The sequence below is a fragment of the Capricornis sumatraensis genome, chromosome 9 (assembly GCF_032405125.1).
Source record: "Capricornis sumatraensis isolate serow.1 chromosome 9, serow.2, whole genome shotgun sequence".
Taxonomy (NCBI): Eukaryota; Metazoa; Chordata; class Mammalia; order Artiodactyla; family Bovidae; genus Capricornis; species Capricornis sumatraensis.
The window spans coordinates 101,139,957-101,154,102 of NC_091077.1; the positions used below are offsets into that span (position 1 = coordinate 101,139,957).

At 35.0% G+C, this 14,146-nt stretch overlaps 1 protein-coding gene across 13 annotated transcripts in view; it reads left to right on the forward strand.

Moving 5' to 3' along the window:
- Nucleotides 1–14,146, forward strand: part of PAM (peptidylglycine alpha-amidating monooxygenase) — a 173,311-nt gene that overhangs the window by 96,675 nt on the left and 62,490 nt on the right. For all 13 annotated transcript variants that reach the window (XM_068980032.1, XM_068980033.1, XM_068980034.1 and 10 more), the window contains exons 9-13: nt 377–457; nt 741–817; nt 1,168–1,271; nt 7,413–7,597; nt 8,664–8,735. In XM_068980032.1, the coding sequence (XP_068836133.1) occupies nt 377–457; nt 741–817; nt 1,168–1,271; nt 7,413–7,597; nt 8,664–8,735 (519 nt within the window). The remainder of the gene's footprint in view (nt 1–376; nt 458–740; nt 818–1,167; nt 1,272–7,412; nt 7,598–8,663; nt 8,736–14,146) is intronic.

Consider the following 14,146-nt stretch of genomic DNA (forward strand, 5'->3'; position numbering starts at 1 on the left):
GGCCATGGGGTCGCTAGGAGTTGGACGCAACTGAGCGGCTTCACTTTCACTTTTCACTTTCATGCATTGGAGAAGGAAATGGCAACCCACTCCAGTGTTCTTGTCTGGAGAATCCCAGGGACAGGGGAGCCTGGTGGGCTGCCGTCTATGGGGTCGCACAGAGTCGGACACGACTGAAGTGACTTAGCAGTAGCAGTAACTCATTTTAGTAAGAAGCTGGCCTATAATAAGTGCTTAATACCTCTGAGTACATGAGTTTGTGTTTACTCAGAAACCCCATGTTTAACTGCTTGTGGATACTCTGTACATACTTTTAGTCAAGAATAGTATTTTCCAGTTGAATAATGACTTTTTTCTTTGTTTTCATTTCTAACAGTGGTGAATTCTGATATTTCATGCCATTATAAAAAGTATCCAATGCATGTCTTTGCCTACAGAGTTCACACTCACCATTTAGGTAAGAAATTTACATAGTAAATGATATGCCACTGTGCTTGCTAATGCTCTAAATGTAAAATGTGTAGATTATATCTGACGTGAAATCTGTATCATCTGTTTCAGTGGAAGAGGTTTTGTGCAGTACCTTAAAATTCTGCATGTGTTTTCAGCATATTGTTTTCATTAAAATGCCAAGCATTCAGGTTTCTGGAAATATTTATATTTGATTTTGCAATAAGAAAACAAATAATGCCTTTTATCTGTCTAATACCTTATGCAATTATAATTTGTGTTCATTACAGGCAAGGTAGTCAGTGGATACAGAGTAAGAAATGGACAGTGGACCCTGATTGGACGCCAAAGCCCCCAACTGCCACAGGTGTGTGGAATCTAGTACAATTTTGAGAGAAAAAAATTATTAATCAGCAGGTAGTAATTTGTAAAGCCCTTATAGAGCCCTTGAGAATTTCTCTAGAATCTAAACATCTCTAAATCTACCTTAACTCTATGTCTGAGCTGTGTTTAACTTCTTTTTTTTTTAATTGTTTCCAATTGGATGGGTTCCTTATCAGTTCTCTGAGTATTTCTAAGCAAGGTGGTGAAGCGTGTCTGTGAATGCATGTGTATTCATCCTCTCAACCCAGGGTGCCCCAAGCCTCACGTTATTAAGCGTGAGCTTCTGGGTTTTGTTGATAGCTTTAATGAATCATTGTCTTTGTCTTCTTGCAGGCCTTCTACCCAGTAGAGCACCCAGTGGATGTTAGTTTTGGTGACATACTGGCAGCAAGATGTGTGTTCACTGGTGAAGGGAGGACAGAAGTCACACACATTGGGTATGACTCCACAGATTCCATTATTTAAAAATACTTTATTAGGACAAGGCGTGGTTATAAGTGACAGTTATCTTCATGAATGAATGGCGTATTTTTCCTCTATTATAAACAATTACAGCAAACCCTAGCATTTCATGATTTTAGGACTGATTGAGTTGGTCAAACTGCAGAACATGTGCTTAGTTTGTTCATAATTCCTATCTTCCTGCTTATTCAAGACCTTTAGGATCACACCTCTACATATTATAGTTGCCACAGGAGTATATATTACTTCCTGTATATCTTAATAAAGAAAAATGTAATGTTATAATTTTTTTCTCAAGTGTCCTTTTGCCCTAGTTCAAATTTAGGTGAATATATAGGTTTTGCATATAATGGTAGCCATTAATTACTCAGAACCAGGATTTTTTTTCCTACCTGTTAAAACCTTTATGTATTCATTATGAGAATGTTCAACTTTTAAGTAAGCTTCAAAATACTGAGCTGCTTTGAAATAAGTATATTTTATAACACCAAGTACATTTTTCAAAGCACTATGAACTCTTTCAAAAAGGGTTTGCCTAAATTAAAATGAAAGATAAAGTCTCTTATCACGTTTTTAGAAAAGAACCAAGGAGCCTCCTTTCCATTTTAAACTAGGTTATAAAATATTTACTGACACCACCTAGAAAATGGAACTTTAAACCATTTATCTTTTGATCAAAGAGGAGTTACAGAGAGTAGACATCTGAAAATATGCATTAGATGCACAGATGATTCTTATGATGACAACGCTAGCTATTGGTTGTTAGGGGATACAGAAAAGGTACTAAGGCAGGTGGATGAAAAAAAAAAGCATTTGAGATGGTAGAATAGGATTTTTTATGTCAGCCTGAAAGGATTTTTTATTAATAAGCATCAATTTTGAGACTAATGATAAACAGAAAAAAGTTATCAATTTATATTAAACAAGGCAATTTTAACAGATTTGCTTTTAGATGAATTTGCTAAATTTAAGACAGAGATGCGAGGAAAGCAATACAATTACTGAGTTGCATAAAATGGTAACAAAAGGACTGACAAAGTAGATATAATAAGATTTGAAAAAGTCTGATCATTCACTTTACTAACAATCTTCAAATACATGAAGTGTAGTGTCTCTGGAACTTTATTTAAATGCCATTCGTTATTTTATTAACCTTTGAAATAAACAAAGGAGTAAAACAAGTCCCTTTAAACACATTCTTTGTATTAGTTTTCAAGTTCAAGTGTGAAATAAGTAGATTTTTTTTTTTTTTCTTTTTTTGCTTAGAGGTACCTTTACCATTTGGGACAGTTTGTAACTTCTGCCAGATTCTATCTTTTGAGTATCCTCTGTGTAACAATATCAGCCATGGAAATTAATGACTTGTTATAGTACCAGGATGAGAGGCCAAAGTGATCTCTAGGGGCCTCTTTCAGTTTCATGAGTCCGAAATAATTCTAGTCTTTTTTTAAAGTGTGCATTTTGCTTTAAAATAATACCCTAAAATGACTATACCAATCTATCTTTTTATAAATGTCCTATGGGCTAAAGGAAATGCCACTTTGTAATATAAACGAAGTAGAAAGAAATTATAGGTAATTAACTTATGGGTCAATCTGTATTCTGAATATTTAATTTATACTAAGAAAGCAGGAAATTTTGGATAAATTTAAATATGAATGAAACCCTCATAATAATGCATAGCATTCCTATAGCACTTGGTATGCTTTTCAGTAATAACAACAATGCATCCATTTTGTAAAATAAAGAATACCACCTCCATAGGGTACTATAGTATCACAATTGAGAATGTAACCAATAAAAAGAGAAAACTAGTCTATTTATAATGTGTTTTAAATTAAACGTGTTGTGTTTGCTCAATCATATCCGACTGTTTGCGACCTCATGAACTGTAGCCCACCAAGCTTCTCTGTCCATGGAATTTTTCAGGCAAGCATACTAGAGCAGGTTGCCATTTCCTACTCCAGGGGATCTTCTCAACCTAAGGATCGAACCCACGTCTCTTGCGTCTCCTGCATTGGCAGGCAGGTGGATTCTTTACCACTGTGCCCCTTGGGAAGCCCATTTTAAGTAAATGATACTCTGTATATCTCTCTCTCTTCTCTGTTCCCATCTAACCCCCAACCCACATACACAAACATCACTCCCACTAGCACAGATTTGAGCCCTGAGCCTAAAGCATAACTTAAACGCAAGTCTCACTTATCCAGAGGTCTTATGGGGCAAGAAGGTGTCCCCTCCATGCGCTGGAAGAACAGTGGGCTCCCAGTTTTTAACCTGCTTGTTCTGTAGCCACCTGGAAACTAGGTTTACAGGAAAATTGTACCATCAGTGGCCTTACCAGTAAGATTTTCAGTTGAGTGATTCTTCTGCCCAGTCCTAGTTTAACTGTGCATTAAGCTAGAAATTTTAGAACTGGAGGAAGCTTAGGTAGAGCAATCAGAGTTAACTAATCAGAAATAGTTAAATATTAAATATGAGTAATATATCTTAGGCAAATTTCTCTAATGTATATATTAACAATATAGTACTAATTAACCTACATAGAAGCAATATTTTGTGCCTGATACTGCATTGTATATTTTATATTCAACATGAGGCTTCTCTTAGTTCATTTCAAATGATTAGTCAACTTTAACATCCAAAACAGGAATTTAATTGAGTGAGCCAAATAAGCTAATTAAGTCAGTTAATTTGCCTAAAAGTATATATGTGAAAATTTAGAATTAATTCTTGAGAATTGGTAGGTAATATTTACCAATTTGATCAATTTTGTTGGGTCATATTTTTCATTTGGAAGATTTCATATACATTTGAGAAGGTCTAATAAATATTTGTAGTTACCAAGCGCAACACTTTAATCAGCGTTTAAAGTATATTATATGCAAATAAAGTTATATGGTCAATAGCCTCTTAATATACAAGTTTTAGGGCTTCCCAGGTGGCGCTAGTGGTAAAGAATCTGCCTGCCAATGCAGGAAACAAGAGAGATATGGGTTGGCTCCCTGGGTCAGGAAGATCCCCTGGAGAAGGAAATGGCAACCAGCTCCAGTATTCTTGCCTGGAAAATCCCATGGACGGAGGAGCCTGGCGGACTGCCGTCCACAGGTCACAAAGCAGCAGACACGACTGAGCCCGCGTGGGTGCATAGTAGTGTACAAGTTTTAAAGCACCAGGAAACCTTTTAAGGAACAATTCAGAGCTTTGCAAAACAACTTCTTTAAAGTTTCCCTATTTCTTTCCAAAATGAGTCTTTTACTGTCATTGGCTACTTTCAAGTCTAGCATGGCACCTGAAGGCATGTGCAGAGCTAGCCATGAGGGAGTCGCCAGAGTGGTGTGTCACTGTCTGAAATCTAGTCACGGTGTTCTACAGTATTTGGGATTTTATCAAGGATGCGTTTCAGAATACTTGATACTTTCTTAAATGTCTACTACATATGTTTATAATATGAAATTATATATTTGTTTAAAACCCTGATAGATGGATAGATGAAAGAAAGAGAAACAGACATAAATATTTATGAGAAATGCTGTAAATTGAGTTCATAATATTGACCTGATGTGGCAGTATAATGTATAGGGTAACAGGTTATGCTACCTATAATAAATTATAGGCATCTGTTAAGACAAATGACTTATTCTTCATTCAACAGATAGTTATTGAGGACCTACTATTTTCAGGCTAACCACACACTGTCAGAATTAAAGCTAGCTGGTGTAAAAGAAGTAATTGTCACTTACGCACCTTATTATGCATGAAGAGGAGAGAAAAGCAGCCCTGTAGTTTGGGGATCTAGGCGATACCAACCGTCATCGTTCAGGGAATCAACAGTGGCGATAGGGACTGTGGAAAGGGCCATTTGGTGGGGCCAGAGGGGCAGTCAGAACACAGTCCTCCTCCACACTCACTCACGTTAACAAGCATGAGGTTGACAGAGTCGAATTGCATATGTTATTCTCTATGGAAAAGAAGGTGGATGTGTTATAATTCTTCATTAGGAACATAGAAAGCAACTTGGTTTAAAGTCAGATCTTTTGAGTGAAAGAAAGATGAATGTTGAATAATATAGGCAAACTGTGTTGGCTGATACTAAGGATCATTTGAATCCTAACATGTTTAAGATATGTTAGTTTCTCGGATTGGAGCTCAAAGTTCCTTTGACTACAAGTTCAATTATTGATGGAAAGAAAGAAAGTATGGCTTTTCTTTTCCTTCAGCTGTTTAATGAAATTTTCTTTGTGAAGATTCTTATTTAATCAGCTCAATATTGTATCACAGGGTCAGTGCCTCAAATGAGCTATATTTGGTGAACTGATGAGGCAGTTTCACAAAATCACACATGTTTAGAGATGAACATGGGCACAATATTCCCAAGTGGATAAAATATAGAAGGATCGTTCCATGGGTTAATTGCAAGTTTTGTTTATTATTATATAAACCTATTTAGTTTTTTCCTTTCCCTAATTTGGGAAGGTTTCATTTCACTTTCCTGCTCTGCACCATGATTTCAGGGTTTTCTGAACCAGGGCCACATCTTAAACTCCTTTTCCCTCATCTCTCTGTCTTAGTCTATATACCCTTTTCCTCATTTTGAATGGGGGAGGGCAGATAATATAATGAGAGGCTCCAGCTTATTACTTTGGCTCCAGCCCTTCCTTTTATAGCACATAACTTTCTGACCAACTCCTAACCTGCTAAAATATAATTCTTAGCAATGGTGTTTTGACACATGAAGATACGTGTAGGGAACAGGTATTTGTTTGGGATTGCACGTCACCGTTTGCTTATATTTCATGGGAGAGGCATTTACCCTGACAGGTATCAGATTCGGAGGGTGAAAAGCCAAATTATTTTCAAAGCATAAACAGAGCTTCCCATGACCATTCCTGTGGTCTCTCAGGGGCTCTCCATTTTCAGAGCTTAGAGAAACCACATCCCTGTTTGGAAAAGATTTTTCTTCTTTTTTTTCCTTCCCTTGCTGATGTAATTACTGTTGCTATGGAGAGGAAATAAGTGCTGCATGACATTGCTGGAAAAATCAACACTGACATGTTTCTGTACAGCAAATAGTCCATTTCAGAGCTTGTTTTTTATTAGTAGAGGCTTGCTAAAAATTATCAGAACCAGTACCAAAAAGGAAATGTTCCTTTGCCGGAACCACCTTGGTTTATAAAAGCTTTGCGATGGTGTACCTAAACATTTCCTTCCGAATAATAGAAAAGAGTATGAAACACACGATAACCCATGTGAACTGAGGAAGAAGAAAACATGTTTTATAAACTATCAGGCATGATTTATATTATTTGAAACGTTTTTTCTTGGAAATGACCACCCCACTGTTTAAAAATCTATTTTTAACCTTGAATTATTCAGTTGTCTGGCACTACCCCATTCAGATCTGAGCTCTTGGACGAGATTAGGCCTGCTTTCACTTTGTATCATTCCTCAGGCATTCTTTTCTTCCCTACTATAGAAATCAAGGTGCCAAGTCAGATATCAGAGATATGTTTATGATGTCCTAGTATCAATGCATGATTCTTGATTCATCTCACCCTCAGGAATAAGGCAGTAACCAAAAGCGAGATCCCGGACTCTCGTGGTTAAATGGAAAAAGCCATTTTAATATAAGCTCGTAAATAATATATATTTCTGTTGAACTGTTCTGAATTTTATTGTTATAAGTAAATAATTAAATTTCCGCATGAGAAAAATACTTTGCTTTATCAATGAATTTTAACAAATAGAAGAAGAACTAAAAAATAAAAGGCTTTAGAAGAGAAAAGAAAGCCTCTTGTTGCAATTAAAATGTCATTTCCATCTGTAGTATTTGGTGATATCCATGGAGTGACTGCGAAAGGATACTCCATTTTTAAGTGGAAAAATGCCGTTGACAGTATGCTGTTGATGTTGAAAACTGTGATGGGTTTTAATGAAAGCTATAAAATAAATGCACAATATGTCCACCTTTGAATCTACTGCTGGCAGGTTGACCAGTTACATTTTTCTTGCACGAAGAATGTGTTTTATGTGAATGACTAATCTGTTGTGTCTGTGGGGTTTTTGTTTGTTTGGTTGGTTGGTTGTTTTCTTCCTATTTTGTTTTCTGCCTGCAGTGGCACGTCTAGTGATGAAATGTGCAACTTATACATTATGTATTACATGGAAGCCAAGCATGCAGTTTCGTTCATGACCTGTACACAGAATGTAGCTCCGGATATATTCAGAACCATACCAGCAGAGGCCAATATTCCAATTCCTGTGAAATCCGATATGGTTATGATGCATGGACATCACAAAGGTAAAACTGATGCTTAATTTAAAGCAACATATGTTTTTATATTTTTCATTTTCTTATGTGTTTTGTTTGACTATATGATTAATAGTTCAAATCATCCTCCTTCTGTCAGGCAGTTGCACGTGTTCATGTAATCTAATTCTCTCTTTTCCCCCTTTTCTCCTCTTCCTCCCCTCCTTTCCCTATCAAACATCAAACAGTTAAAATGAAAACTCTCAGCTAGTGATGAAACAGATTCGTTTGGGACCAAGTCTGTAAATAAAGATCTTTCTTCATGTAGTTCGTGTTTCTAGTTTCCTCACTTCATTCTTCCCATAACCAGTAATGAATTATGTAATTTGTGAATTTATATACCATGTTCTAAAGAGTGCCACCGTTTATAGATGGAAATGGTTATCATCTCTGATCATACCTGACATTATCTGTTTAATGAGTCTCTTCAAGCTAAGAACAATTCTTGATTTATGAGGCATTACTAGCCTTAGTCTTTTTGAGCACCTTCTCAGAATTGTTCTTTAACTTACTGTTCATCTGCAAAATGGTCATAATTGTCATTTCTTCAGTTTAAAATTGCAGAACCCATACTCTTTTATTGGATGAACTATGATGAGACTTGACTGAGTATTACAAGTTCAGTCTTAATGCCAGAAAAACTCATCTCTTTCTATAGGAAATTTTATAAAAGAAGTTAATGTAGCAAGCAGGTCATTTATTAAAATTCCAATATATTTAAAAAATGTACTTTTACATGTTCTGAAAATATCCTAAGTTCAATTTAGAAAATAATACAAGCAGTTTTATTAGTGCATCTTCAAAATTCTATATCATGTCTATATCACTGCAATGGTTGTTGACTCTGGTGTTAAGCCAGAGTCTGATGCTTGGTAGTCATGATAGAGCTTTTGTGAATCAGGAGGGCATTTCTACCATATGAATTCTTAATACTATTGTTTTTATGAAACACAGGGTCCTGAAAATATTTTTATGTTGATAGTATATTTCCAAAAAACTATTTACAGTATGTGATATATACTGTAAATTTATGCTCAGCTCTTTTGATCCCTTATAGAAACAGAGAACAAAGACAAGACTTCTTTACTACAGCAGCCCAAACAAGAAGAAGAAGGAGTGTTAGAACAGGGTATGTATGCTTTCTGCTATAACTAGTCATATAAGAGTATTCACTATCCAAATAGGCAAACAAAATTTAAAGTTATTGAGATATTTTAGGTCTTTGTTTATCAGCCTAATGCCTCCATATTACTGATTTTATATAATGTATAATTCAGGAGAAAATAATCAACTGTTACACTTTGGCTTTGACAATTCATTAATGTAATTTAGTCCCATTAAATTTTTCTGTCTTTGTTTTATCTTATTCAATATTGGCACTTTTATATAGAGTGTAGTAAGTGCAGATATAATCATTAGAAACAATTAGTGGGCTGCTTTTGAAACCTTATGACCTTTAACATTTAAATTCTTATATGTTTTGTATGGTGTGTCCATTTGCTATATTTGAGGTTCAAGAAGAAAAGAAATTGAGTTAAACCGTATCTTGCCTCTCTTTTAAGTCGTTCTTCTCTCCCAGGTAAGGTAGGAGGGATTATCGTCTTAAGCAATTGTTGTTTTGTGTTAAGTTGCCATCTGATGAGTTAAGAAGGCTACATTCTTCCTCTGTTCTGTTTACTTAAAGTGGTAATATTTGATGTTGTAAGTTGTATACTGCATGTGCTGGCACTGAAAATTTATTCTCCCAAATCTTACTTTCTTGCAGTTGTTTAGAAGATAGTACTTTGTGTTAGGCTGAAGTATGTTATCAAGTCGTTTTTGGCCTAGATGTAATATATTTTAAAACATTAGTTTAATGTTAATGCAAACACACTTCTAATGACAACATAAAGTATATAGGAAATGGGATTTTCCCACTGGCAGTTATAGAAATTTGTGACTCTTTGGATATTGAGAACCACTATAGGAATTATTCAAAATGTATTTTATTAGGTCTAGGTCAAAGATAACCCACTCCAGTGTTCTTGCCTGGGAGGATGGGGGAGCCCAGAGGGCTGCCGTCTCTGGGGTTGCATAGAGTCAGACATGACTGAAGCGACTTAGCAGCAGCAGCAGCAGGTCAAAGATACACTTACAACAGATGTACTATATGCTAATAATATTACACAAATAGCATTTGCAAAATTAAAAACTCAGGCTTTTTAAAGAAAAAATTGCATTCTGAAAGGGGAGTAGGGTAAACTGTAACATAAAAAATTTGAAATTATACAGAGTATGTTCCATAACATCTCATTCTAGCAAAGTGACCTAAAAACTTAGCTCAAAGTTGTTTTTATTTTGTATTAAATAAAAAAAGGAGATGACTTTATACTAAATAATTTATGCTAAATGGTTCATACTGAACTATTGAGTATGACTTAAAATAACCAAGTTTATCAATGCTCTGTATATATTTTGTAAGGAAATCAATAATTGTAGCCTAAACATAATAGCTTTAAGTGTTTACTCTGTCCAGAAATTTAATCAGACTTAAAATGAATTATTTTGACATTGCACACACTGTTTGAACTGTATGTCTTTGAAATAATTGGAGTCATCTTAGAACACATTTCCAAACAGCAACATATTGGTACAGTAAGGAATGAGACTCTCATTTAGTCCAGTCAGCTTGTAAAATATTTCAGTCAAAACTGAGACTGGACTGTGTTTTCTTTTTGAAGTTGAGTTGATCAAGGAAGACTTTGAAACTCCTGAAAGATTAGAAACCTAGAGGTCTTATTAGCAGAGTAACCTTAAATATTAGATTTAACCAGTTCTTTTCAAACAATAAGATTTCAGGAGGTGCCATATATGCCTAAAAACCAAATGCTATGATATACTTTTATATATTGCTATTTGTTTACCCTTTTGAGTTTGATAGCATATACATATAATATTAAGAAGTTTAAATACATGCTTATTATATTTATATTGGGCTTTATACCCAATATAGTCTAAATGGTTTCAGAGAAGAATTCTAAGGATACATAAATTATTTTCCTGTAGTTGCCATTTTATTCTACTTATGAATAAGAATGCTATTAAGTTATTTAACTTGGGAGGAAGAAACCATTAGGCTGACTCAGTTGATACTGCAGGAAAAAAGCTATGGTATTTATATGTTGAAATTAGTGGGTCCATCAGAATGTCACCTCCTAGATTATGTGAAGACAAATACTTCACCAAAAGCCATTTCAGTGGCCAGTGTAGCCTCTCTATTCTTCTGCTGGTCTTTGGGGGATCACCAGCCTGAAGACAATTTAAAGAGAAATATAGAAATATTTCAAATGTATATTTGTACACATCATCCATTTGATTCACTAATGAGATCAATCTATCTCCTTGCAATACACAGGGCAAATCTACTCATTACTGAGAGAGTATCCTATTTTTCTCAGAGATGTTTGTTTGCACAAAATATCTATTTGTATTCATTCCCTGGGGTGTTAAATTGACCAAGTAGCTGATAGGAGGGCTCTAATTATTCAAATAAATTACACCATGTAGGCTGATTTTAAAAGAAAGTCCTCAGACTTAACCCTTTGCCTTATTTTGGTGTTCTGGCTGGAACAATTTATGTTCAAATACTCCTCCTAGTTGTATTGATTCTTTCAATATTTTAAATCTCTGATAAATAAAAGTCCTGAATTATTTCAGTTGTGCTAGCCATAAACTAACAGACAGCATTGATGTTGGTCACATGGATATAAAACTCCCATTGGAAATAGAACAGTTAAGGAGCAGGAAAGAAAAGACCCAAAACATTAGAAGACATGTACCCAAAGGCAAGCTCTGAACCCATCAATGGCTAAATAGAGAAAGTCCTACCTGGATAGTGCAAACAACTTTTTTTCCTGCTTCCTGTCTTAATACGTTGGCAAAGCAGACAGAAAGATAAAGGTCATGATATATAATCTTAAATGCTATGTTGGAAAGAAGGGATGACCTTTATTGAGGTAGTAAAAAAAAAGAGGAGGGGTGAGACAGAGAAATACTCATATGCCATAGGCTGAAAAAAAGAACTGTACCCATGCCAGAAATGGACAGGAAGTGGTAAGTACCCCCAGCATGGAGAGAAAACAAAAAAAAATCAAAGCAAACCAATAATCTGTTTAACACAGGTTTATCTAATACTCTGTTTCCCCAGGAAAAATATAATATTTTTTTTCTTTGAAATTCTAATCACTAAGAATGCTAGCTATTAATTTTTGCCAGAATATTCATCCTGGTTAGAAATTAACTAACAAGGTTGCAAGTTTGAAAGCGACATCTGAGTTGTGTGAGGCCCAGCCTGCTGCAGGATCCTTGTCGGGCTTTGCTCTCTCTTGAACAGAATTTTGACCAAAGGCAAATGTGTCTCAGACTCTATCTCAAAAGGTATAATTATGGAAACACCAGAGGAACCTCATTATATGCACATCTTTATCTATCAGGTTGTCCTGGATCATGCAACAGTGGAAAACATTTTAATGAGGCTTTAATTAAATCTGCAGGGATTTTTTAAAATAATGTTATTTGGCTCAGGGCTGGTGAACTGGGATGACCCAGAGGGTTGGTATGGGGAGGGAACTGGGAGGGGGCTTCAGGATGGGGAACACGTGTACACCCATGGCGGATTCATGTTGATGTATGGCAAAAGCAATACAATATTGTAGTAATTAACCTCCAATTAAAATAAATAAATTTATATTAAAAAAATAAAAAATAAATTAAATAATTTTTAAAAAACAATGGAGAGGTAAGGGATCCTTAAGGGTACTTTCAAGTATACCTAAAATTTATATGTCAACTGTAGATTTGCCACACTCATAAGTTTTTATTCCTGTCTATATACATTTGAATGATATTGCTACATACATGGAAAATACATTTATTGAAACTTTATGTAGATATGTTCATTCCATGTGATACTCCTTGTGTAAAGTGTGGACAAACTGCTTTAATTTTACTGGCTCTGCAAATGTAGTAGAAGTATGATCTCAGTCAAGTTACTTTACATATCTGCGCTGCAGTTTTCTTATCTATAAAATGGCAGTAAATAACTGACTAAAACCTCAAAGTATAGTCAATCAAATAAAACTGTGTGTGCAAAAAAAAATGTAGATTAAAAAATAAAATAAAATAAATCATATTTGTTATAGAAGATATGGAAATTATAGAAAGGTATAAAGAAGTAAATAAAAATCATCCATAATCCCTAGAAATATGGATGTATATGTACACCCTGTATGTGAATTATGTATTATACATATGTACATACATTATTTTTGAAATATTTAGATCATAATGTATGCAGATTTTTATATCTTCTTTTTAAAATACTGTATCTTATGTATTTTTTCCAACTATAAAAATTATTGGCATGCGTGACTTTCAGTGGTTGCAAATTCGTGCCCATAGTGCTTTAAAAATAGCCATTTTGTCCATAGGTAAGCTTATGTGAATGAGTGAATGCAGAAAAGCACTAAGGGATATTCAAAACAAATGAAAATGTCACCATGCCTTGAAAATGTTGTTAGTGAAGAATTCCCTGTGTATGTAATAAGGACAATGAGCTAAACAATAAAACCCATTAGACAGTGATTCTGGGTGGAGGAAATGAATCCTAGATTATACAGAATGAGAAAGGTGTTGAGATTTTCCGGAGCAGACACATAGAAATGTATTCCTTCCTTGTATGTTCCAGTTGGTGCTTTTAGAAAACTGAGGCATGTTTTTCCGCTTTTTTCTTATGCATTATGATTCTTTTCATAAACGTTCTCTATACCAAAGGTACAACCTGAACCTTCTGGCAGTATTGTTTAGGCAGGGAACGTGGGCTGAAACTAAGAAGAATGCCAGTTGTTAAGAATTCTAAATTTTGAGTGTTTCTCTCCTTTAACATTCAAAACATAGTATTGAAACTTATATTGATTGTATTGGGAAGATTTTAGGCCTTAAAAAGAAACTCAAGGCAGAATTGAAAGTCAAATCTACAATAGTGGTGTGTCCTTGTTATAGTACATTATTCTCCGGACAGCATTTCTTTTTCAGCAGAAAGAGCCTTTAGTGTGTTTCATTCAGTTTGCTCCAAACCCTTCTCATTGTAGTCTTCATGCCCTCATATAATCAATCTTTCTACTCAAAGGTCAGCGTGAGCTTCTGTATTCCCAAGACAGGAGGAATATGACAAAAATGCAATTTGTAGAGGGAGACCAGTCCATGGCCCCAGACAGTTAAAGGTCTTCAAACACCTTCTGTGAAGCAGAATAATTTCACAGTGGTTTTATGCTAACAAAAATGAATTACCATTGGCATGTTTTATCAAACAAGCAGAATCAAGGGAACAAGGTTGCAAGTTAAAAAGACAATAGTGTGCTGTGAAGCTTATTAAAGGAACAGTTGATAAACCATTTATGAGAAGAGTGAAATACAGGCTGGGCTTAGTGGTTAAAATTTAATTCCTTTGTTGTTCAAAATAGGACCCTCCTTTCATTCCCTAATAAAGTCCCAATGATTTTA